The 27,098-nt window shown below is 48.2% G+C and overlaps 1 protein-coding gene across 1 annotated transcript in view; it reads right to left on the bottom strand.

The window, feature by feature from the left end:
• The window catches only part of ccdc33 (coiled-coil domain containing 33), a 218,295-nt gene that overhangs the window by 107,203 nt on the left and 83,994 nt on the right, over nt 1–27,098 (bottom strand). Inside the window, exons 6-9 of the mRNA XM_080216251.1 lie at nt 14,784–14,893; nt 13,342–13,443; nt 11,196–11,287; nt 8,597–8,717 (exon numbers count right to left, since the gene is read on the bottom strand). Of these exons, the coding sequence (XP_080072377.1) occupies nt 8,597–8,717; nt 11,196–11,287; nt 13,342–13,443; nt 14,784–14,893 (425 nt within the window). The remainder of the gene's footprint in view (nt 1–8,596; nt 8,718–11,195; nt 11,288–13,341; nt 13,444–14,783; nt 14,894–27,098) is intronic.

A 27,098-nucleotide genomic window follows, 5' to 3' on the forward strand; every position in this document is an offset into this window, starting at 1 on the left:
GAGAGAATGTCCGGGGTGCGTGGGGTCCTTAATTATGTTGCCTGCATTTCCAAGGCAGTGGGAAGTGTAGACAGAGTCAATGGATGGGAGGCGGGTTTGCGTGATGGACCAGGCTTCATTCACACTGGTGGCCAAAGAGAAGTGTCCTGAAGGAGGAGAGACAGAGATGTAGGGAGGTTTATTTTGATTTGATTTATTATTGTCATATGTATTGGGACACAGTGAGAAGTATTGTTTCTTGCACGCTATACAGACAAAGCATTCCTTTCATAGAGAAGGAAAGGAGAGAGTGCAGAATGTAGTGTTACAGTCATAGCTAAGGGTGTAGAGAAACAGTTTTTAAAGAATAGAATGAGGGTAAAAGATAGAATGAGAGGCTATGCTGGGGACAGCCTGCAAGATGTCTCCTCACTCCAGTTCCACACTGAGGGAGAATTTAGCCAATGCACTTAACCAGTGCTAGATAGAGCCAGGCACAGTGGTGAGCATTGCTGCCTCACAGCACCAGGGACCTGGGTTCCATTCCCAGCTTGGGTCTCTGTCTGTGTGGAGTCTACACAGTAAAACATCTGACAACACCAGGTTTTAGTCCAACCGATTTATTTGATAGTAAACTCACAAGCTTTCGAGGGGACTCCCTCTTTGTCAGGTGAATGGAGAGTTCCATTCACCTGACGAAGAGGGAGTCCCCTTGAAAGCTTGTGAGTTTACTATCAAATAAATCGGTTGGACTAAAACCTGGTGTTGTCAGACTTTTTACTGTGTTTACCCCAGTCCAACGCCGGCACATCCACATCATGTGTGGAGTCTATATATTCTCCCTGTGAATGGACATAGGGAATCAGTAATCAGTACAGTTCTAGAATCAGTAATTGAATCAGTAGAACCTCTGGGCCATTAAAGAGCAAATTATGTCCCTAGTTTGCACCAGAAATTCAACAGTAGTCCACAATTCCAGACAACGATATTGAGTTTGATGAAAGGATTCTTCTTTTTCAAACAATCACTGCCCCGTTAAAAATTATAAGAATGATTTTGAAAGAGCTTTTAAGTGTGATTCTACAATAATCAGAGCAAACTAAACAAAAAAAACAAATCAATGTATTCACCGAGGAGCAGTTCAGGGTTGTCACTGCTGACCTTATTCATCAAACTGCCTTGTGGGATCTCTCTCCCAGATGCCTGGAATGCAGAGCTGTTGGCTGACAGTCCCGGTGCCCCCCTCCCGTCTCAGGGAGTGATGAGTGACATGCCAAAATCTATCAGCTACAAGCGTATAACTGAGGGCATTAAATATATGGGCCGATGGATTAGGAGCAGGAGTGGGCCATTGGCCGCCGCCTCCCCCCCCGCCCCCCAAGCCTGCTCTGCCAGGTCATGTCTGATCAAACTGCCCCCCCAATCAACATTCCCAGCTCTCACACCCACCCCCACCACCCCACACACACACACGCCCCCACCATCACCTTTCACCTCCTAGCTGATCAAAACGCAATCTAATTATTAATTTATTTATTCGTGTCACCAGCAGGTTAACACTGCAATGAAGTTACTGTGAAAATCCCCCAGTCGCCACACTAGAATTTAGCAGGGCCAATGCACCCAACCAGCACTTTTTTCACAGACATTTCACAAGGAGGGAAATTCACAGTAACTTCATTGAAGTGTTAACGGAAGCCTATGTTGCAATTAATAAATAAACTTTAACTCTTTCGGACTGTGGGAGGAAACTGGAGCACCCGGAGGAAACCTACACGGGGAGTATGTACAGACTCCACACAGACAGTGACCCAAGCCGGGAATCGAACCCAGGTCCCTTGCGCCGTGAGGCAGCAGTGCTAACCACTGTGCCTAAGCTCCATCTAGTGCTGGTCAATTGTTTAGGCCAGGCTAAATTCTCCCTCAGTGTACCCGAACAGGCACCGGAGAGTGGCAACTAGGGGATTTTCACAATAACTTCATTGCTGTGTCAACGTAAGCCTACTTCTGATACTGACAAATAAAACAAAACTTAGCTCAGCCTTAAAGAGGTTCAAAGATCCATCGCCGCCCCCTTGTGGCATGTTTTATGTCAGTGGAAGTGACCAACCATTGGCCAGCGGTGGAATGTTTGGTCCCACCATTGTCTCTGAGTCTTCCCCTTATTCATACCCTTCGCCACCGGGGAATCCGCGATGGTGGTCGCCATCGACGGGACCAGGAAGATCCCACTGGCGGGAACAGCTAGATCTTCCGCCGCCTTCCAAGGAAGAGAGTCCCAAAGACTCACGATGCTCCGAGAGTCAACACCTCCCTTCATCTCTGTCTTTCCAAGTCCCAAAGTCAGGAAACCCAGGATCGTTTCCCCATCAGCTGGGTGGGGCTTCTACACACGGACGCTGGAATTTTACCACCTCACGTACCACAGGAATTGGAGCAGTCGAGGGGTGGACAATGGGAATGACTTCATAGAACATTACAGCGCAGTACAGGCCCTTCAGCCCTCGATGTTGCGCCGACCAGTGGAGCCAATCTAATGACCCTCTAACCTAAACTATTCCAATGTTATCCATATGCCTGTCCACTGACCATTTGAACACCCACTTCGGGTGGGATTTTACAGTTTTGGGATGAGCGAAGCCATGAAATTCCACAGAGAGACTTCTAACTCATTCAGGGGGTGTGAACATCACTGGCTGGGCCAGCATTTATTGCCCATCAACTGAGAGGCTCACCAGGCCATTTCAGAGGGCCACATTGCTGTGGAGTCACATGCAGGCCAGACAGGGCAAGGATGGCAGATTCCCTTCCCTAAGGGACATTAGTGAACCAGGTGGGTTTTTCCGACAATGGTTTCATGGTCATCAGTAGATTCTTAATTCCAGATTTTTTATTGAATTCAAATTCCACCATCTGCTGTGATGGGATTCGAACCCCGGGTCCCCAGAGCATTCCCCTGGGTCTCTTGACGACTAGTCCAGTGACAATATCACTACGCCACTTCCCTCTCTATTACCAAACTATTGTTTGGGAACAGATTTGGACCATTCTCAGTTGACCCAAGGTGGGATGGTGCATTGTTATTTTCACGTATAATTCATCTCAGAATGTACAAACAGATGGAAAAAGGAGAAACTATTCCAACCCCCATCGCCAAACATACAAAGAAACTAGAAACAACATGAGGCCGTTCAGCCCTTCCAGCCTGCTCCGCCAAGCACTTTGATCATGGCTGATCATCAAATTCAATACCCTGATTCCCCCCTTGTCCCTCTCATATCCCTCGATCCCTTTAGCCCCAAGAGCTATATCTCATTTCTTCTTGAAAGTACACAATGTTTTGGCCTCAGCTACTTTCTGTGGGAGTGAATTCCACACATTAACCACCCACTGGATGAAGAAATTTCTCCTCATCTCAGTTCTAAAACATTTACCTCCTGTCCTCAAACTCTGACCCCCAGGTCTGGACTCCCCCCACCATCAGGGATATTCTTTCTGAATCTATCCTGTTTAATCATTGCAAAAGCACCTCACATATTGAAGGCTGCAACTCTTTTGTTACACTATATTTTAATCATTGTCTATAGCCATGTTATGAACAGTACAGCAGCATAGCGGTTAGCACTGCTGCCTCATAGTACCAGGAACCCAGGTTCGATTCCAGCCTCAGGCGATGTGTGGAGTCTGCACATTCTCCCTGCGTCTGCGTGGGTTTTCTCCAGGTGCCCCGGTTTCCTTCCACAGTCCGAAGATGTGTAGGTTAGGTGGATTGGCCATGCTAAATTGCCCCTTAGGGTCCAAAGATGTGCAGGTTAGGGGGATTGGCCATGTTAAATTGCATCTTAATATCCAAAGATGTGCAGGTTAGGGGGATTGCCCATGTTAAATTGCATCTTAATATCCAAAGATGTGCAGGTTAGGGGGATTGGCCATGCTAAATTGCATCTTAATATCCAAAGATGTGCAGGTTAGGTAGATTGGCCATGTTAAATTGCATCTTAGTATCCAAAGATGTGCAGGTTATGGGGATTGCCCATGCTAAATTGCATCTTACTGTCCAAAGATATGGTTGGATAGGAGGATTAGTGGGGTAAATATGTGGGGCTATGAGGATAGGGACTGGGTAGGATTGATGTCAGTGCAGATTCAATGGGCCGAATGGTTTCTTTCTGCAGTGTAGGGATTCTGGGATGGTGGATTGATGGGTTTTTTTGGGAAGTGGAACTACAGCTGTCAATCTCAGCGAAAAATACCCTCTAATTGACCTCAGGATGGGATTGTTCAACATTGTCTCCTTATTGCTTTGCCTGCTTCAGTTTTACTGCACCCAGGGCAAGATTAACTCGCTCAATGTACTGATTCAAAGTGATAGATTTGTGCTTCTACCCTCCAAAGTACCATAAATGTCACTTTGTTAGTGAACGAGCCTCTATCACAATCTCTGGGAAAGACTCTGTGGGGAAATCCTTTATTTACTGACAGCATCTATCACTATCTCACCAATCACCCTTTATAACACAACCAGGGAGCTGTGGAGTTTTACAAGACTCACAAATTATTAATTCCTTTGAAAGCAAGTCTGATAAATTTCAGAGGACACAGTGGAGGACTTTCCTCTCACTCCCGGGCCCCAGACAGCTCTGGAAATGGGTCTCGATTCAAGGTAAAATCGAGTGAGTCTCAGTCCTAGATAGGATCCATAGAATACCCATGGTGCAGAGAGAGGCCATTTGGCCCATCGAGTCTGCTCTGTCTCTCTGAAAGAGAATCTTATCCAGGCCCACCCTCACGCACTATCCCCATAATATTGTGCATTTAGCATGGTCAATCCCCCCAACCTACATATTTTAGGACACTAAGGGGTAATTTAACATGGCCAATCCACCTAACCATCTTTGAATAATAAATGACAATTTAGCATGGCCAATCCACCCAACCTCCACATCTTTGGACACTAAGGGACAATTTAGCATGGCCAATCCACCTAACCCACACATCTTTGGACACCAAGGGACAACTTAGCATGGCCAATCCACCCAACCTCCACATCTTCGGACACTAAGGGACAATTTAGCATGGCCAATCCACCCCAACCTGCCCATCTTTGCATTCTAAGGGACAATTTAGCATGGCTAACCCATCTAACCTGCACATTTTTGGATAGTAGCAGGAAACCAAGGCACCCAGAAGGATGTTGACATGGGGAGAATATGAAAACGCCACACAGGCAGTCACCCAAGGCTGGAATCGGGTTCCTGGCACTGTGAGGCAGCAGTGCTAACCACTGTGCCACTGTGCTTCTGATACCAGGCATGGTGGGTAGATGGAGTTCCGATACAGATCAGCTCTGATCTAATTTAGAGGCAGAACAGGCCCAGGGGGGCTGAATGGCCTCCTCCTGCTCCTATGTTGACATTATTATTAATTATTCATGTTAAAATGAGATTGATGAATATTTGTTAACCAAAGATACTGATGGATATTTGGCACAGCTGGAGTCAAGCCACAGGTAAGCCAGGGACTCATTGCATGGTTGGAACAGACTTGAGGGGCTGAATGGCTGTCTCCTGTTCTGGTATTCTTAGTAAGAAGTCTCACAACACCAGGTTAAAGTCCAACAGGTTTATTTAGAATCACGAGCTTTCGGAGCACTGCTCCTTCATCAGGTGAGTGGAGAGTTGGGTTCACAAACAGGGCGTATATAGACACAAACTCAATTTACAAAATAATGGATTCGCTTTCCAATCATTATCTTGTAAATTGAGTTTATACGCCCTGTTTGTGAACCCAACTCTCCACTCACCTGATGAAGGAGCAGTGCTCCGAAAGCTCGTGATTCTAAATAAACCTGTTGGACTTTCACCTGGTGTTGAGAGACTTCTTGCTGTACCCACCCCAGTCCAACGCCAAAATATCCACACCCTGGTACTGCTAATGAGACTCAGGGTAGTAAAACAGTGCTGAATACAAAACAGCGTGATCCCCAACCTCAGAAACGTTCTCTCTACAGCACCAATGGGACATTGAAACACTGAAAATAAGAGCAGGAACAGGCCATTCAGCGATGGCCCAGTGGTATTATCGCTTGACTATTAATCCAGAAAGCCAGATAATGTTCTGGGGGACCCGGGTTCGAATCCCGCCACGGCAGATGGTGGAATTTGAATTCAATAAAAAAAATCTGGAATTAGGAATCTACTGATGACCATGAAACCATTGTCGGAAAAACCCATCTGGTTCACTAATGTCCTTTAGGGAAGGAAATCTGCCGTCCTTACCCGGTCTGGCCTACATGTGATTCCAGAGCCACAGTAATGTGGTTGACTCTCCACTGCCCTCTGAAATGGCCTAGCAAGACACTGAGTTGTATCAATCGCTACAAAGTCTACTTCGAGCCTGCTCCACCATTCATTATGATCATGGCTGATCATCCAACTCAATGGCCTGATCCCACCTTAAAAGTAAAGGTTATTTATTAGTCACAAAGGCTTACATTAACACTGCAATGAAGTTACTGTAAAAATCCTCTGGACATCACACTCTGATGCCTGTTCGGGTACACTGAGGGAGAATTTAGCACGGCCAATGCACCCTAACCAGCACGTCTTTCGGACTGTGGGAGGAAACCGGAGCACACAGAGGAAACCCATGAAGACACGGGGAGAAGGTGCAGACTGCGCACAGACAGTGACCCAAACTGGGAATTGAAGCCAGGTCCCTGGCACTTTGAGGCAACAGTGTTAACCACTGGGCCATATTCTTTGATTCTTTTCACCTCAAGATCTATCTAACTTGAAAACATTTTGACCTCGACCTCTTCCTGTGGTAGCAAATTCCACAGCCCTGACCAGTCTCTGGGTGAAGAAATTTCTCCCCTTTTCTGTCCTAAACAGCCTACTGTACATCCTCAGACTGTGACCCCTGATTCTGGGCACCCCCATCATCAGGAACATCCCTCTCGCATCTACCCTGTCTTACATCCCCAACTCCGTCAACAACACTCCTGTTTGGTAACATTCTGATAACGGAATTCCTTGAAGTGTGTGAACCTGAAATAATAAGCGGAATATTCATTTTGGAAAACAAATGGCGTGCCAGCAAGACAAGCAACCTGAACTAGCACGAGGGAGGCAGAAATTAGTCTTCGCCTAACAATCATTACCACTGGCCTCTCGAGCTGTGTGTGTAATTCAGAACACCAGCTAACCCTGGCAGTAAAAACAAGATCCGCTCCCGAGACATAAAAGGCTTAGCTACCTTGTTTTTTTTTAATGAATAATTTGTTGCCGGGAGTCCCTTGGCTTTTCCAGGCCTCTTTCCTGACTGCCTGCCTCTCATGTAGTGACGGGAAGCGAACAGGGGATTACATCTCCCCGGAATGCGGCCATTAGGAGCGCCGAACAGAACTGGCTGTGGTTGCAACGTTCTCTCACCTTCTCCCTCCCCCCTGCGCACCGAACAACAAGCCAGCCATCCACGCGCATCCTGAAGGGTTAATAAGACTCATCACACGGTCGACAGTTTAGAGACCTCACTGTTAAGTCATAGTGTCAAACCAAAAGAGAGAGGGCTGGAAAAATCTCAGCAGGTTTGGCCGCATCTGTAAGAAGAGAAAAGAACAGACGTTTCGAGTCCAGATGACCCTTTGTCAAAGCTGAAAGGCTTTGAAAGTGGGAGGTATTTACAGATGCTGCCGACCTGCTGAGATTTTCCAGCATTTTCCCTTTTGGTTTCAGATTCCAGCATCCGCAGTCATTTGCTTTTATCCAGCAGAACAAAGAACAATACAGCACAGGAAACAAGCCCTTCGGCCCTCCAAGCCTGCACCGCTCATGCTTCCAACTAGATTATTCGTTTGTATCCCTCTATTCCGAGTCTGTTCATGTGACTATCCAGATAAGTCTTAAATGATCCCAGTGTGTCCGCCTCTACCACCTTGCTTGGCAGCGCATTCCAGGCCCCCACCACCCTCTGTGCAAAATACATCCCTCTGACGTCTGCGTTAAAATAGTTTCAAACTTTATTTATTAGTGTCACAAGTAGGCTTACATTAACACTGCAATGAAGTTACTGTGAAAATCCCCTAGTCGCCACACTCCGGCGCCTGTTCGGGTACACTGAGGGAGAATTTAGTATGACCAACGCACCTAACCAGCATGTCTTTCAGACTGTGGGAGGGAACCGGGGCACACGGCGAAACCCACACAGACACAGGGAGAATGTGCAGACTCCACACAAACGACCCAGGAATTGAACCTGGTTCCCTGGTGCTCTGACGCAGCAGTGTTAACCACTGTGTTACGGTGCTGCTCAAAGACAGCGTGAGATAGAAAGGTGCAGGGATGGAATTTCAGAGCTTAGTCTCCAGTTGCTTCAACGAAGGAGCAAGGCAGTCATCAAAATGAAGATACTTGGGGGAGAATTTTCATTGCGTTCTCCCAAATTCCCTGCGAAACCTCGGATTCTCCAGCGTGTCCAGAACTCCCTCGGGTAGGTGAGACGATTGTGTTTGTATCAATGCAAAGAGAGGTGGGAAATTTCTGAGGTTATCCTGTCACAGTAGAGGCCCCTTCACATCTCAACACCAGTCCCAGCCCACTCGTGACCTGAGTCTTACCTGTGGGTGACCTTGGCTGGTGTGATGAAGAACATCAAAAAGGGACTGGCGCAGGCTCGGGTAATTTATTGTGGTGGCATTAATGCCAGCCAACCAGGGAGTCTTCATCAATACTGTATCCCTGTTTGAAGAATATATAGAAACATTAATACCTTTACATTTACCGTATCTGAAATTAAACATCTACTGATGACCATGAAACCATTGTCGATTGCCAGAAAAGCCCATCTGGTTGACTAATGTCCGTTAGGTGAGGCGACGGTTTTATCGCTAGACCATTAATCCAGCATCACAGCTAATGTTCTGGGAACCTGGGTTCGAATCCCGCCACAGCAGATGGTGGAATTTGAATTCAATAAAAAAATCTGAAATTACTGATGACCACGAAACCATTGTCGATCATCGGAAAAACCCGTCTGGTTCACTAACGTCCTTTAGAAAAGGAAATCTGCCATCTTTACCCGGTCTGGCCTACATGTGGCTCCAGAGCCATGGCAATGGGGTTGATTCTCAACTGCCCTCAGGCAACTAGGGATGGGCAATAAATCCTGGCCAGCCAGCGACACCCATGTCCCATGAGTGAATAAAAAATAAATGTCCTTTAGGGAAGGAAACCTGCTGTCCTTACCCGGTCTGGCCTACATGCGACTCCAGAGCCACAGCAACGTGGTTGACTCTCAACTGCCCTCTGAAATGGCCTAGCGAGACATTCAGTTCACGGGTAATCAGGGATGGGCAATAAATGCTGCCCCAGTCAGTGATGCCAATGTCCCGTGAACAAATAAAAAATATCTTCGAGATTAAATGCCCCATTGTTAACCATCCTGTGAGTTCCTCCTTCGTGGTTCACACTTCACCATCCAGCTCACCACTCCCAGACATCAACCCTCACTAACTCACCCCCAATTTTCTTCCATTTCTTTACGGGGGGAGAGTTTGCCTCTCCCGATACCTGGGTTTACATTCAGGCCGGAGACCAGCAAGCTGTGCCTTCATCACTTATTGACCAACTCTGCAGTTTCCCCCCTGTCCACTCGCCTTTGATGGGCTCTGGATCCTCACCGAGCTTCCTCAATTAATGCACATCAAATCCCGAGAAGACATCATGAATAATATAACGGCGCTTCGCAAGGCAGGTTCCGCGGCATCCATTGATTTTAATTGCAAAACCGGGGTGAAGGGCTAAGACCCTATCAAAGACGTAGAGACTAACAAAGCACTTGGGATCGATTAATAAATCATGATGGAACAGTTTGGATCCTTGCCTGGTGTTCACCTCATGGCAGGTTCCCAATTTAAGCCCCATTATTAAGGTCTATAAATACACACACACACACACACACACACACACACACACACACACACACACACACACACACACACACACACACACACACACACACACACACACACACACACGAGGAAGGCAACCAGAGGAAGAGAAAGAGAGAGAGAAAGAGAAAAGAGGGAGAGACAGATGGAGAGAGAAAGAGAAACAGTAGGAGTGGGAGAGAGAGAAAAGAATAGAGAGAGAGGAAGAAAAACAGAAGGAGAGAGGGAAAGGAATAGAGAGTGCTACAGATAGAGAAAGAGAAGCAGAGAGAGATAGAAAGAAGGTAGAGTGAGAAAGAGAAACAGAGAGAGAGAGAGGAAGTGAAACAGAGAGAGAGAGAGAGAGAGAGAGAGAAAGTGAAACAGAGGAAGAGGGAAATCCAGAGAGAGAGACCGAGCTGGAATTTCAGCCAGGTCATTCTCCAGATTTCACCTAACCTACAGGCAGACACGAAGGAGCAATTTAACACGGCCAATCCTTCTAACCTACACATCTTCATGGTGGCACAGTGGTTAGCACTGCTGTCTCACCAACCCCAGGGACCTGAGTTCGATTCCCAGCTTGGGTCACTGTCTGTGCAAAGTCTGCATGTTCTCCCCGTGTCTGCATGGGTTTCCTCTAGGTGCTCCAGTTTCCACCCACTTTCTGAAAAACATGCTGGTTAGGTGTATTGGCCGTGTTAAATTCTGCCTCAGTGCACCTGAACAGGCGCCGGAGTGTGGCGAATAGGGGATTTTTACAGTAACTTCATTACAGTGCTAATGTAAGCCTACTTGTGACACTAAAATAAATAATCTTTGGACATGAAGGAACAATTTAGCATGACCAATCTATTTAACCTACACACCTCTGATAAGAAGGGGCAATCTAGAGTGGCCAGTCCCTCTAACCTGCGCATCTTTGGACACGAAGGGACAATTTAGTATGGCCCATCCACTTAACCTACACATCATTGGACTCCAAGAGACAATTTAGCATGGCCAATCCACCCAATGTACACATCCGTGGACTGTGGGATGAAACCGGAGCACCCAGAGGAAACCCATGCAGACATGGGGAGAATGCGCAGACTCCACACAGACAGTGACCCGAGGGGGAAATTGAACCCAGGTGCTGGCACTGAGAGGCAGCAGGGCTAACCACTGTGCCACCTCAAATTGGAATGAGCACTACAACACTTTCCAGAGTGTGCAATCCACCCATTTTTGAATGCTACAGTCAGATTTGATCATGTAAAATCGAAAATATTGTAACGTAAGCACTTACTTGTAAGATTCATAATCAGGCACTATCCTAGCCACCGCAAGGAGGGGGCCTATGGGGTCCTTCAATGGATGCTCCACTGCTCGGAGCAGAACCTGAAAGCAACATGAGACCGTTTACTAACATTTACCCAGTGAACGCAACAGCCCTTCAATCCTTCCATCTAACGTGGACTCCAGAATACCATTCACCTCCGAGATTGTCACAAAGTGCTGGAGTTTCACCCTAACATCATTAACATGAGATATTGGTTAATATTCTCTCGCCCAATCCATCAGACGTGTCTCTCTCTGAAAGGAAGCTAAGTGAGCACATGAACGAGAAAGGAATATTGGATATGGTGATAGAGCGGCAAGAGAGGGAGAGGGGAGACTCGTGTGGAGCATAAACACGGGCGCAGAGCATTGGGCCAAATGGCCTGTGTCTGCGTTGTGAATTCTATTGGAGCTTGATTCCTGGGACGAAAAGGTTGATGTATGAGGAGAGATTAAACTGTTTGGGCTTGTAGTCACTCGAGTTTAGAAGGACGAGGGGGGAATCTGGTCGAGGTTTATAAAATTTTAAACAGGGATTGATAAAATGACCAAATGTAGACAAATGTTTCCTCTCGTGGGGAAATCTAGAACAAGAGGTCAAAGATATAGATTGAGAGGCGGCACGGTGGCACAGTGGTTAGCACTGTTGCCTCACAGGGACCCAGGTTCGATTCCCGGCTTGGGTCACTGTCTGTGTGGAGTTTGCACATTCTCCCTGTGTCTGCGTGGGTTTCCTCCAGGTGCTCTGGTTTCCTTCCACAGTCCAAAGATGTGCGGGTTAGGTGGATTGGCCGTGCTAAATTGCCCCTTAGTGTCCCACAATGTGTAGGTTAAGAGGATTGGCTATGCTAAATTGCCCCTTAGTATCCAAAGATGTGCAGGTTAGGTGGATTGGCCATGGTATAGGGTAACAGGGATTGGATGGGGGAGAGGTCCTGGGTAAGATACTCTGTCAGGGAGCCAGGGCAGAGTCAATGGGCCAAATGGCCTCATCTACACTGTAAGGATACTATGATTCCACGAAAGACATTGGTTTTACCTTCAACAGTGAGGTGGAGAGGTGCAAGGAGGGAGTGCCAGGGGTCGGGGCCTAGTCAACTGAAGGTATGGCCACCAGTGGTGGAGTGATTAAAACTGGAACATTTTGGGTGGGATTATCCGACTATGCTCACCACAGGGCCAGAAAATCCCACCAGAGATCAACGGACGTTGGCAGGATCCGTGTCTCGCCCGCTCAGATTCCCGCGGCGGGCTGGATGGGAAAACTCCGCCCCTTGTCTCTTTCCCGCCAGCCAAGCAGTTGGGAATGGCGTTGGGATCAATCCTCGGATTGCTGGGTTGGCGGAATGGTTGACGGTCAAAGCTTCCCGCCTGCGCCCATCCTAGTCCGGCCATGACTGAAGCCGATGGCACAGAGCCACGGGCATCGAGGGTTCAGAGTCTGCCATCGCCAGTCTCAACAGGTCTCCCCCCCCCACCCCCCCACTCAACTCCCTCCATCAGACGGGCATACAAAAAGAGACAGTGCCGACCACCTTCGGGCATTCAGCCGAGAGCGATTTTGCAATTGCATCTGCAATGCTCTGAACATCACCGTTGCCATGGCACTGGAGAAGTTAGCAGGCATTGGTGGGGAGCTGGGGGGGGCTCGGATGGTTGGTGAAGGAGGTAGGGATGAAATGACACTGTGTACACACACACACACCCCCATAAGGCAGAATGTTTCCTCTACTGCATCTTCAGCCACTAATCCAATATTTGAACTCAGAAGAACGTCCGCTGAAACGGGAAAGCGAAGGCAACATAGTTAAAATAATTGCCCTTTGAGCACCAGAGCAATTAGCCTTCCCCTGAAAATTTTTGATCTCCATACATTAATATTAATATCCTTTGAGTGACAGAAGCCCTCTTCAGATTTCTAAGTGCGCGTTTAGTGTCATTGTATCAGGATGGAAGGTCTTTTTTTTTAAATGCATGTTATTACGCACTAATGGAGCAACACAGATAACCCCAGGAGACCCTTTTCCACCCCCACTGATTTATATCAGAATGCTACACATCGCAATCATTTTGTTTTAAAGGATTTGGAGGGTTTTTTATGGTCCAGGCCCCACCTCAAAGCCGGTGAAAGCGAAGCCTTCTTGACGTGGGATGGTACAGCCTTTGCGAACCAGGGTGACGAGCAGCCGAATACCGGACGGGACACTGGGGTGAGACTGGAGATGGGTGGGGAGTAGAGGGAGAGAGAGAGAGACAAACACGGAACATCAGACACCAGTGCAGACAGGAGTTAATCCCAGCCCCAGTTCCAATCAGTCCTTGTTTTATTGACAATCCAGGATAGGGCGCCAATGGTCTAGTTGTATTATTGCTAGACTGAGGGGTGGCACGGTGGTTAGCACTGCTGCCTCACGGTGCCCAGGACCCGGGTTCAATTCTGGTCACTTGGCTCACTGGTCTGTGAGACATTCTCCTCGTGTCTGTGTGGGTTTCCTCCGGGTGCTCCAGTTTCCTCCTTCAATCCAAAGATGTGCAGGTTAGGTTGACTGGCCATGTTAAATTGTCCCTTAGTGTCAGAGGGGTTAGCTAGGGTAAATCTGAAGGATTATAGGAATAAGGCCTGGATGGGATTGTGGTTGGTGCAGTCTGGATGGGCTGAATGGCCTCCTGCTGCCCTGTAGGATTTCTATGATTCTAAGTTCTCCCCTCGTCCCTATGGGTTTCCTCTGAGTGTTCCGGTTTCCTCCCACTGATCGAAAGGCGTGCCGGTTAGGGTGCATGGCCATGCTAAATTCTCCCTCAGTGTACCCAAACAGATGCTGGAAGGTGGTTAGGCTGACATTAACACTGCAATGAAGTTAACTGTGAAAATCCCCTAGTTGCCACGCTCCAGCGCCTGTTCGGGTACATTGAGGGAGAATTTAGCATGGCCAATACACCCCAACCAGCACGTCTTTCAGACTGTGGGAGGAAACCCATGCAGACACAGGGAGAATGTGCAAACTCCACACAGGCAGAGACCCAAGCCAGGAATCAAACCTGAGTCCCTTGCGCTGTGAGACAGCTGTGTTAACCACTGTGCCACCGTACCACCCATAGCACATACTTTAGAAGTGATGGAACTGTTGTGATGTTGGAAATGTTTGAGCCACATTATGCACAGCAAGCTCCCACAAACCAAAGCCAGGTAAGTGGCTGGATCTTCTGATTTTCGGAATGGAACACCAGAGGGCGTGCCTCTGTGCCCCCTCCAACAATGCAGTGGGAATTTCCACATCCAACTGTCTAGGGGCAATATGGTGGCACAGTGGTTAGAACCAGGGACCCAGGTTCAATTCCTGGATTGGGGTCACTGTCTGTGTGGACTTCGCACATTCTCCGTCTCTGCGTGGGTTTCCTCCAGGTGCTCTGGTCTCCTCCCACAGTCTAAAGATGTCTGAGTTAGAAGGATTGGCCATGCTAAATTGACCCTAGTGTCAAGGAGATTAACGTGGGGTTATGGGGGTAGGTGGTCGGTGCAGACGCGATGGGCCAAATGGCCTCCTTCTGATTCTACCTGTATCAGCTCGATGTGGTAATGATGGAACATCTGCAGGTAGGTGACAGGTACACGGAAACTGGCCAACACTTCCCTGGTTCTGCTATCTGCAACGTCCAGGACCACCACTGTGGGACAAAGAGAAAAAGACAAGAAAACAGGCTGGGTTTACATTCACAAAAGTGCGAGGCTCAGAGGAAGGTGGGCAGATAACTATTCACTATCAACCAAGATGACTTTTGCTTTATTCATTCATGGGACATGGACATCACATTTATTGTCCTTCCCTGACCCTCCTACTAGAACAACGAGGACCAAAACCAGTGGGATACTACAAGAGTGGCACAGTGGTGAGCACTGCTACTTCATAGCACCATAGATCTGGGTTCAATTCCCAGCTTGGGTCACTGTCTGTGTGGAGTCTGCATGGGTTTCCTCCGGGTGCTCCAGTTTCCTCCATATAGCCCAAAAGATGTGCTGGTTAGGGTGCATTGGCCGTGCTAAATTCTCCCTCGGTGTACCCGGACAGTAACTTCATTGCAGTGTTAATGTAAGCCTATTTGTGACTCATAAATAAACTTTAAACTGTCCCTACTAGATGGATGGGCTGAATGGCCTCCCTCATCTCTAAATGCCTTGTGAAATGGAGAAAAAGAAGTGGGGGGGCGGTGGGTTAGGGATGATGACAGAGGGGAGCATTGAAACATTCTCCCCACAAACCGCACGGTGATATTACCCAGATTATTATTTTTTATTCATTCATGGGACACGGGCTTCGCTGGCTGGGCCAGCATTTATTGCCCATCCCTAGTTGCCCTTGGAGAGCAATTGAGAGTCACATGTAGGCCAGACCGGGTAAGGACAGCAGATTTCCTTCCCTAAAGGATGAATTAGTGAATGAATGGATAAAAAAACGCGACTTTTGAGTCCCATTTATCTATATTTTGAACTCTATCTCACGCTACTTTGATGAACTTTGCACAAGATTTTGCCAACTGTCAAGAAATTCCAAACAGTTCTTTCTCTCTTTCTCCCTCTCTCTCTCTTTGTCCCAAGACAAAGAGACTGGTGTTTGGGGTTAGCTAGTTATACAATGTATTATTATGGCTAGTTAAAAGATAGCATAATCTGTGAACAGTATATGACCTGGCACAGAATCAGGCTGCCTGTGACCTCTGTATAGAAATTATTGTAGGATTTTATCCGCAGTTGCTCACGTCACAGAATTGGTAGTGTTTGATCAGCTGGGGGATGGGGTCTCCTGCCCCCAACCCTGCAGCAAAAAGGCTGTGACCTTCCCTGTCCTCTGCCCCTAAGGGGGGTATTTAGAAGGAGTTCGAGTTTAGAAGGATGAGGGAGGATCTTATAGAGACATACAAGATAATGAAGGGGATGGATAGGGTAGAGGTAGAGAGGTTCTTCCCGCTTAGAAAGGAAACCAGAACTAGAGGGCACAGCCTCAAAATAAGGAGGGGGGGGTGCAGTTTAGAATGGAGTTGAGGAGGAACTTCTTCACTCAAAGGGTGGTGAGTCTCGGGAATTCTCTGCCCGTTGAAGTGGTGGAGGCTGCCTCGCTAAATATATTTAAGACACGGGTAGATAGGTTTCTGATAGACAGGGGAATTAAGGGTTATGGGGAGAAAGCAGGAAAGTGGAACTGATTCACTTCAGATCAACCATGATCTTATTGAATGGCGGGGCAGGCTCGAAGGGCTAGATGGCCTACTCCTGCTCCTATTTCTTATGTTCTTATTTAGTGTCCCCTGAAGAGCCTCATCTCACCATTGCTGGTATCTACCCAGCATCGGGTGGCGAGCTCACAAGGGTTTGCCATGCACGGAAATACAAAAAGCGAAGCCCTGTCGGAGCTGTTTGCGAGGTCCTGGGCAATCCCAGGTTCAAATGCACTAATCGTGCAATCGGGGGACCCAGCGTTGGGTTATCCTTGCTGCCAACCCCCTCCCCATACCCAACGGCTGTCCCCTTTCTCCCACCACCATCACCCACCTTTGGTGGCAGCTAACAGTCCAAGACCTTGGGGAGGCGATGGCCTAGTGGTATTATCACTAGACTATTAATCCAGAAACTCAGGTAATGTTCTGGGGGACCCGGGTTCAAATCCCACAGATGGTGGAATTTGAATTCAATAAAAAATATCTGGAATTAAAGAATCTACTGATGACCATGAAACCATTGTCGGAAAAACCCATCTGGTTCACTAATGTCCTTTAGGGAGGGAAATCTGCCGTCCTTACCCGGTCTGGCCTACATGTGACTCCAGAGCCACAGCAATGTGGTTGACTCTCAACTGCCCTCAGGCAACTAGGGATGGGCAATAAACGCTGGCCCAGCCAACAATGCCCCTGTCCCATGGATGAATAGAATAGGTGGGTATCACACCTCCCTGCTGGAGCTGCCATTCATTGGGATGGCAGCTCTTGCGGGCAGGAGGTTGGCAGGGGCCCTTAATCCCAATGGAAGGCTTGCTGCCAACCTATCAAAGTACCTGAGGTCAAGGTCATTGGTTGGCCCTCCCTGAAGAACCCTGCCAGATTGCCAGCCAGTGGCTAAGACACCCATCATTTACACCTTCCAGGGTCAATTAGATCAGATTAAGGAGTGACAGCATTTACAATGCAGAAAGAGACCATTCAGCCCATCTTAACCATGCTATTGATTGGACTTTTGAATGGACTTACCTTATATTAAGCTGATCTTTCTCTATACCCTAGCTATAACTGTAACACTACATTCTGCACTCTCTCCTTTCCTTCTGTCCTACGTACTCTATGATCTTTATCTGTATAGTGCGCAAGAAACAATACTTTTCATTGTATCGCAACACATGTGACAATAATAAACCAAGTCAAACCTTTACACTCCACACAGGCTTTAACTACCAAACCTGGCAATGCATTAATTAAGCATCCAGTCCCATCCCTCTGTAAAACTGAATTTTCCAGCCCTTCCCACCCGTGAAGTTTTCCAGTCCTGTTAATGGTAGCCCACTGCAGTGAGACCCCCGAAGGTCCAGCTGGAGAACGACGCACACTGGCCTCGGCAGTACCGGAAGATCCCACACAGCAATCAGTGGCAAGGTGTTTCCAATGCCAGAAAACACACCACGGGGGTGTGGGGGGGGGGTGGGGTCCTGAAAATTGTGTTTGTTGTGCCAGGGCGCCGGGTCACTGTCTGTGCAGAGTTTGCACGTTCTTCCCATGTCTGCGTGGGTTTCCTCCCACATTCTGAAAGAACGTGGTTAACCTGTGCTTAACCCTCTCTCCGCTCACACTGTCTGCACCTGTAAAGGCTCGCATTCCAACCATTATCTCGTAATTGAGTTTGGGTCTGTATGTGCCCTGCCCGTGAAACAAATCCTGCACTCACCCGATGAAGGAGCGACACTCCAAAAGCTCGTGCTACCAAGTAAACCTGTTGGACTTTAACCTGGTGTTGTGAGACTTCTTACTGTGCCCACCCCAGTCCAACGCCGGCATCTCCACATCATTCCGAAAGGTGTACAGGTTAGGTACATTGGCCATGTTAAATTCTCCCCCAGTGTACCCGAACAGGAGTGTGGTGACTAGGGGATTTTCACAGTAACTTCATTGCAGTGTTAATATAAGCCTATGTGACACTAATAAATAAACTTTAAATGAGCGTGAAATTCTAACCGTTACTCTGTTATTCAATTCATTCTGATATACGTTTTCCTTGAAGGATAAGGGACTTCCTTGAGCCTGTAACAAATTCAACAAATTCTCTACAATGGAGATAAGCAAACCTGAATCACACAGAGCCAGAGCACTCGCCAGCGCAGACACCTAATCCCCTCCCTCCTGAGCAAATTATCTTTTGACGCCATGCTGAATGTCCGCAGAAACAAATCTCTAACACATGCAGATAGCAATACAGGGCCAATATCAGTGGCACAGCAGGGGAGGCAGAAGGCGACTTGAAAATGAATCTTTCAAGGAACGAATCAAAGCAAGAACAAACAAGTGTTTACAAGGCAGCAAATTATTAACAGTTAATATTTCTCCAGTACTTTTCTCATCATCTCTCTCGGCATTTCACAGGGAGGGGAAGCAATCAAAATTCAACTCCGAGCCACGGAAGGAGGTTATTTGATTTGATTTGATTTGGTTTGATTCATTATTGTCACAAGTACCAGGATACAGTGAAAATTATTGTCTCCTGCGCACTATACAGACAATACATCCTGTTCGTACAATACACAGTGGAGAAGGAACGGAGAGGGTGCAGAATGTAGTGTTACAGTCATAGCTAGGGTGCAGAGAAAGATCAGCTTAATATAAGGTGTTCAGATCGCCAACAACCTGTCCTGGTTGCTGTTATATTTAAATATAATATCAGCATTTATATCTTTTTTGAAGAATGAGTGACTTCCTTGGGCCCTGTAACAAATTCAACAATAAACATGCTGACACTATAGTCAAGAGAGCTCACCCACCAATGGCTCTACTTTCTCAGGAGACTAAGGAAATTTGGCATGTTGGCTACGACTCTCACCAACTTTTACAGATGCACCATAGAAAGCATCCTTTCTGGCTGTATCGCAGCTCGGTATGGGCTCCTGCTCTGCCCAAGACCACAAGGAACTACAAAAGGTCGAGAATGCAGACAAATCCATCACACGAACGAGCCTCCCATCCACTGACTCTGTCTACACTTCCCACTGCCTCAGCAAAGCAGCCAGCATAATTAAGGACCCCAGGCACCCTGGACATTCTCTTCCATTTTCTTCCCTCAGGAAAAAGGTACAAAAGTCTGAGGTCACGTACCAATTGACTCAAGAACAGCCTCTTCTCTGCTGCCCTCAGACTTTTGAATGGACTTCTCTCGCATTAAGTTGATCTTTCTCTACACCCTAGCTATGACTGTAACACTACATTCTGCGCTCTCACTTTCCTTCTCTATGAACCAGTATGCTTTGTCTGTATAGCACACAAGGAACAATACTTTTCACTGTATATCAATACATGTGACAATAGTAAATCAAATCAAATATATGGCAGGTCCATTCAAAAGTCTGACGGCAGCAGGGAAGAAGCTGTTCTTGAGTTGGTTGGTACGTGACCTCAGACTTTCGTATCTTTTCTCGATGGGAAAAGGTGGAAGAGAGAATGTCCGGGATGCACAGGATCCTTAATTATGCTGGCTGCTTTTCTGAGGCAGCGGGAAGTGTAGACGGAGTCAATGGATGGGAGGTTGGTTTGCGTGATGGAATGGGCTTCATTCACACAAGTGACCAAAGAGAAGTGTCTTGAAGGAGCAGCGAGAGAGGGAGGGAGATGTAGGGAGGTTTAATTCGATTTGATTTGATTTATTATTGTCACATGTATCGGTATCCAGTGAAAAGCACTGTTTTTTGCGTGCTATACTGACAAAACATACCGTTCATGGAGAAGGAAATGAGAGGGTATAGAATGCTACAGTCATTTTATAAGAGTCAGAACAAAGTTTTAGAAGCAGAGAATGAGAGTAAAAGTTGGAATTAGGAGGTATGCTGGGCACAGCTTGCAAGAAATTGTCACATTCCAGGGTACCTTGGAGCCTTGGAGTTTAAAGAGGGGATTCGAAAGATTGGGAGCTAGAAACACGACATCCAATGATGGAGTGCTTACAATGATGGATCTGGAAGGGGCTAGTATTGGGCGGGGTGAAGGGATCACGGGGAATTGGAGTAAATATGGAGGCCGATCCTACAAGGGAGGGGTGAGGCAACGGAGGAAATGGGAAACGAGATGAGAGCCTTAAAATTGAAGTGTTGCCAGACTGGGATCCAGTGTAGGTCAACCAAGCATTGGGTGAACTTCATTCAGTGCAAGATATGGGCAGTAGATCCTTGGAATTTAGATCTCCTCTCACTCCAGAGAGTATAGACCTAAACTGTTCAATCTCTCCTCAACATAACCCCTGGCTTCAGCTCCGTGACCCTGTTCTCAGGAGAACTAGCCATAGACAGCCGGCGTAAGCTTAGAATCATAGAATCCCTGCAGTGCAGAATGAGGCCATTCGGCCCATCAAGTCTGCACGGACAACAATCTCACCCAGGACCTATCCCCACAACCCCACGTATTTACCCTGCTAATCCCCCTGACGCTAAGGGGCAATTTACCACGGTCAGAGGAAACCCACGCAGACACGGGGAGAACATGCAGACTCCATGCAGACAGTGACCCGAGCCTGGAATTGAACCCTGGCCCCTGGTGCTGTGAGGGCAGCAGTGCTAACCACTGTGCTGCACCATTGCCAGACTTATCACAGCCTCCATGACGCCTTGTCCACCTCAAGACACCTGGAGCAGGGGGGGGCTACTTTTCTCGTCCTACCCGTCTGTCGCAGGAATCGTAGCAGACGGGGCGATGGGGCAGATCGTGCAAAGGCCCATTGACCCCTGGGTGGGATATTATGGACTTGTGGCGAGCACAGCCTGAAAACCCTAGCCAAGAAGTCCAACAAGCCTAATTCCCCGGAGTGAGGACTGAGTCCACACCAGTCTGTTACGCTTGCCGGGTCAGCGAGTTCATATCCTTTCTGCAAAGGATTTTCTTCTGGATTTGCTTCTTTTTTAAAATCAGCTTAATTTGAATCTTAAGACTATTTCCAGTTGTTTTATAACAGATAGAGAATGGGGTTATCGTAAAATATATTCCACTCTCACAGAAGCCTAAACATAGGGTTTCTATTCTATTCCTTTACCCTCGTTGTTTGGGTGTCCTCGATGTTTAGTCGACAACAAAGATTATTTTCCTGTAACGCTGAAGACTTTTTTTTTACCTTTGAGCGAGTCGGATATAGGTCAAGTAAGCCTCAGAGATCCTCACAAAGGCATCACTTTCACCAAGGTTGTTAAATTGCTGTGTCTGACCTTCAGGCTAACTTGCCACACATTCGGAACGCTGGAGGGGGGCAGGGGGGGAGTGAGCGCTGCACGCTGCTTCCCGAGAAACCGCGGGCAGGAATCCTGGAATTGTCAAAGTGCTGCGGAGTCGGTGCGAATTTGAGGATCGCGGTGACTGAGTTTCGGGGGTGGGGGGTTGGCAGTGAGAGTAGATAACACTTTCGCCTCCAAATAACAGCCCCCTTTAGCTCCTCAAGGAACTTGTTAAGAGGCCTGTCTGACCCCAATTGCACTTGTCATTCCCCCACCTTCCTGCACAATCTTGTCTCCGTACCTCACGACACAAAGGTGGTCATCAGTGCAGAAGGAAACTGGTTAGGAGTCCAAATGTTGTTGGGCGAGCACTTGGCACGTCATAGCATTCAAGGCCGTGGGCCAAGTGCTGGCAAGTGGGGTTAGGTGGGCAGGTCAGGGCATTTCATGCATCCTTGCAGACTCAATGGGCCGAAGGGCCTCTTCTGCACTGTAATATTCTGAAATTCTGTCCCTGAAACAACTCCATTTTTTGTTATTTGTTCAGGGGATGGGGACATCACCGACTGGGCCAACATTTATTGCCCGTCCCTAATTGCCCTTGAGCTGACATCTTGCTTGGCTACATGTGGGTTTCCTCCTGTTCCCTCCCACAGTCCACGGATACGCGGGTTAAGGGGATCGGCCACGTTAAATTGCCCATTAGTGTCAGGTGGATTAGGTAGGGTAAATACGTGGGATTATGGGGCTAGAGCCTGGATGGGATTGTTGTCGGTGCAGACTCGATGGGCTGAATGGCCTCCTTCTGCCTCATAAGGATTCTATGATTTCAAAGATCATTTAAGAGGCTCCGGAATCACACGTAGGCTAGACCAGGTAAGGACGGCACTAAGAAATAAATTTAAATAATTTGAAACGTAAAGCACTGGTGCCTGGAGTGTGCCAATCCTGCGCCTTCCCCGCCAACTTTTAAAAGTAAAAAAAAAGTTTATTTATTAGCGTCACAAATAGGCTTACATTAACGCTGCAATGAAATTACTGTGAAAATCCCCTCGTCGCCACACTCCAGCGCCTGTTTGGGTACACTGAGGGATAATTTAGCACAGCCAATGCACCCTAACCAGCACGTCTTTCAGACTGTGGGAGGAAACCGGAGCACCCGGAGGAAACCCTTGCAGAGACGAGGAGAATGTGCAGACTCCACACAGACAGTGACCCAAGCCGGGAATTGAATCCAGATCGACGCAAGGAGGGTACAGTGGTGTAAGGATAATATCACTGGATCAATCATCGAATCCTACAATGCAAAAAGGAGACCATTCGGCTCATCGCGTCTGCACTGCCCATAATCCCACCCAGGCCCTATTCCCATAACCCCACTTATCTAACCTACAAATCTCCCTGACACTAAGGGGCAATTTAGCCTGGCCAATTAACCTAACCCCCACATCTTTGGACTGTGGGAGGAAACCGGAGCACCCGGGGGAAACCCACGCAGACACGGGGAGAATGTGCAAACTTCACACAGACTATCACCTGAGGCTGGAATCGAACCTGGGTCCCTGGCGCGGTGAGGCAGCAGCGCTAACCACTGTGGCACCGTGGCGCTCCCTGCTGACTCCCACCCTGCTCCGTCAGGCCCCAGTAAAATACTGGCCAATGACGGGAATTTTAGTGCCTCACTCTCCCCGGAATCGGGGCGGGCGAGGCTCAGAGAACGGAATCATCCATTGGCAATTAACTCACCAGGTGGGAGAAGCAGGGGGTGGGAGCTCAGAACAAAGTCAGTGGGGTTCAGGGTCACCGTGGCAGCTTGTGTGGGCCCTGGCAAGGGAAGGGTTTAGGGTTGGTCAGGGTGGGGGAGGGGATTTGCCATGGGGACAGCTATTGCTGTCAAATGGTGCCTCAAAACAGCACCACCTCCCCCCCCCCCCCACCCCGGGGCTGGATTTTACAAGCCTCGCCTCAGCAAGCTTGTAAAATCCTGACCAACGCGTCCATTCCGCACTCAAACGAGGTGGGATGCTGGGACGTGGTTACCAATTGGATGGAGTGGACCTTGGCAATTAGCAAATCACTAAACGTCAGCCAAGGTTGATCGTTCAGCTCAGAGGCCGGACAAGAACCAAACTAATCAAAGCAGACAAGGCTGCTTCACATCATTTTACGCTCAACCTTTCAGCGTCAGCCCAGGGAGGAAAATGGAAAACCGCCAGAACTCATCTTGACCAAACAACAAAGATCATCGTTCATTTCAAGGCAGGACGCCAAGCCCACGAGGAACAGTCGACCTGTACTCTTCCATTTCTTCATGGAAACACCAGGACAATCTGCTGGTTAATCTTGCCTGTAACTGGCGCCATATTTGTGGCTAATCTGACAGAGTCTCCCATCACAACAGCTGCTAAATATGGGGGCCGCTGAGAGGGAGAGGGAGAGACAAGAACATCTCCCTGTCAAAGACTTTAATCATAGAATCCATATAGTGTGGAAGGAGGCCATTTGGCCCATCGAGTCTACACTGACAACAATCCCACCCAGGAACTATCCTGGCAACCCCAAGTATTTACAATCTTAATCCCCCTGACACGAGGGGCAATTTAGCATGGCCAATCCACCTAACCTACATATCTTTAGACACTAAGGGGCAATTTAGCACGGCCAATCCACCTGACCTGCACGTCTTTAGACAACTAAAGAGCAATTTAGCATGGCTAGTCAAACTAACCCACACATCTTTGGAGTGTGGGAGGAAACCAGAGCACCCAAACAAAACCCACGCAGACAAGGGGAGAACTTGCAAACACCACACTAACTGCTACCTGAGGCTGGGTCTCTGGCACTGTGAGGCAGCAGTGCTAACCACTGTGCCACCCTAATAATAAGGGGAGAAGATGGCCTAGTGGTATTGATGCTGAACTAGAAATCCAGAAACTCAGCTAGTTTTCTGGTGGATGCGGGTTCGAATCCTGCCACGGCAGATGGTGGAATTTGAATTCAATAAATAAAAATCTGGAATTAGGGATCTGCTGATGACCATGAAACCGTTGTCGGAAAAACCATCTGGTTCATTAATGTCCGTTAAGGAAGGAAATCTGCCGTCCTTACCCGGTCTGGCCTACATGTGACCCCAGAGGCACAGCAATGTGGCTGTTAATTGCCCTCCAAGGGCAACTAGGGATGGGCAATATATGCTGATCCAGCCAGCGACGGCCATGTCCCACGAATGAATTAAAAAACAAAGGAAATTTCAGCGAGTCCAAAAGGGTTTTGCAGTCAATGACGTAGTTTTGAAGTGTCTTTCTTTACTGTTGTAATATTGGGAACAAGATGGACAATTTGTTTACGTGGCAAACTCCCATGAACAGCAATGTGATGGCAAGTAGACCATTCCCTTTGGTGGTGTGGGTTGTGGAATAAATACTAAGTCGGGTATCAGGGAGAACTTCCCTTCTCTTCCATTGTGGTGGGATCTTTCACACGTTCCTTTGAGAGCAGATGGGGCCTCTTTTTAACATCCTGTCTGAAAGAGAGCGCAGCATTTCCTCAGTACTACACCGGAGTGACAGCCTCACTCCAACTCTCTGTCTAGATCGGTCTGTACTCAATGGGGTTTAGAAGGATAAGGGGGGGATATCATTGAAACTTACAGAATACTGAAAGGCCTGGATAGAGCGGATGTGGGGAAGATGTTTCCGTTAGTGGGAGAGACTGGGATCCAAGGACACAGCCTCAGAGTAAAGTGATGACCCTTTAGAACCAAGATGAGGAGGAGTTTCTTCAGCCAGAGGGTGGTGAATCCATGGAATTCATTGCCGCAGGAAGCCAGGTCATTGAGTGTATTTAAGACAGAGATAGATAGGTTCTGGATTAATAAGGGGGTCAGGGGTCATGGGGAAAAGGCAGGAGAACGGAAATGAGAAAAATATCAGCCATGATTGAATGGCAGAGCAGACTCGATGGGCCGAGTGGCCTAAATCTAATCCAATGTCTTATGGTCTTATAATGAATGATTGCCTGTGTTACGATAGGATACCCATATAGTTCAGGTCACTAAATAGGGAGCTGTTAGTCCCTGGAATGTGAAACAGCCGGAACCGGGGGAAGGGAGGGGAGGGGAGGGGAGGGGAAGGTGAGGAGGGAGAGGAGAGGAGGGGAGGGGAAGGTGAGGAGGGAGAGGAGAGGAGGGGAGGGGAGGGGAAGGTGAGGAGGGAGAGGAGGGGAGGGGAAGGTGAGGAGGGGAAGGTGAGGAGGGAGGGGAGGGGAAGGTGAGGAGGGAGGGGAGGGGAAGGTGAGGAGGGAGGGGAGGGGAAGGTGAGGAGGGGAAGGTGAGGAGGGAGGGGAGGGGAGGGGAAGGTGAGGAGGGGAAGGTGAGGAGGGAGAGGAGGGGAGGGGAGGGGAGGGGAAGGTGAGGAGGAGGTGAGGAGGGAGAGGAGGGAAGGTGAGGAGGGAGAGGAGGGAAGGGGAGGGGAAGGTGAGGGGGGGGGATGAGACAACCCTTATATTGTGTGGGGTTTTGCTCGAACTGGAGGTGAGGGAGGGGCTGGCATTACAAATGGTCCCCCTGTACCAGCTTCACATTTGTGAGTCAAATTGCAAAGAGAACGATGAAAGGAACAAGATGTAGCAGCTTTGAAAGTGCGCAGATTAGACAAGATGTCTAATGATACAAATGTTCAGGTTGCTCCAAGGCTCTACAGCTGTTGGGTAAGGGGGTGATGATGATGTGTGGGGTGGGGGGGGTGCTGAGGGGGGGAGCAGTAAAAACAGCAATTAACTCATCGTCACAATCAGCCACGCTGAAAGGGAAAATTTAAGCAACAGCTGGTCCGACACAGGAGGGAAAGGATCAGCTGAGATTAACAGGGCATCTCAGTGACTGAGAAGTAGCCAAAAGCTCAACTCTCTATCCTCTTGTGTGGGAGGTATCGCGGGGGCTGCTATCTGTTTTTTCCCAACATTTTGAGTTATCCTTCATCAGTCTGCATCAGTGCACACGCCACAGATAGAGGCTCAGCCTCCAGCGAGCGACAGAAGATTTTGGATGCCGCACGGTGGTTAGCACTGCTGTCACACAGCACCAGGGGCCCGGGTTCGATTCCCGGCTTGGGTCACTGTCTGTGTGGAGTTTGCACATTCTCCCCATGTCTGCGTGGGTTTCCTCCGGATGCTCCAGTTTCCTCCCACAGTCTGAAACACGTGCTGGTTAGGGTGCATTGGCCGTGCTAAATTCTCCCTCTGTGTACCTGAACAGGCGCCGGAATGTGGTGACTAGGGCGATTTCACAGCAACTTCATTGCAATGTTAATGTAAGCCTACTTGTGGCACTAATAAATTTTAAACTTTGCTGCCTCACAGCACCAGGGAGTCGGGTTCGATTCCTGGCTTGGGTCACTGTCTGTGCAGGCTCAGCACATTCTCCCCGTGTCTGC

Source organism: Carcharhinus amblyrhynchos, chromosome 32 (genome assembly GCF_965287045.1).
Source record: "Carcharhinus amblyrhynchos chromosome 32, sCarAmb.v2.hapA, whole genome shotgun sequence".
Taxonomy (NCBI): Eukaryota; Metazoa; Chordata; class Chondrichthyes; order Carcharhiniformes; family Carcharhinidae; genus Carcharhinus; species Carcharhinus amblyrhynchos.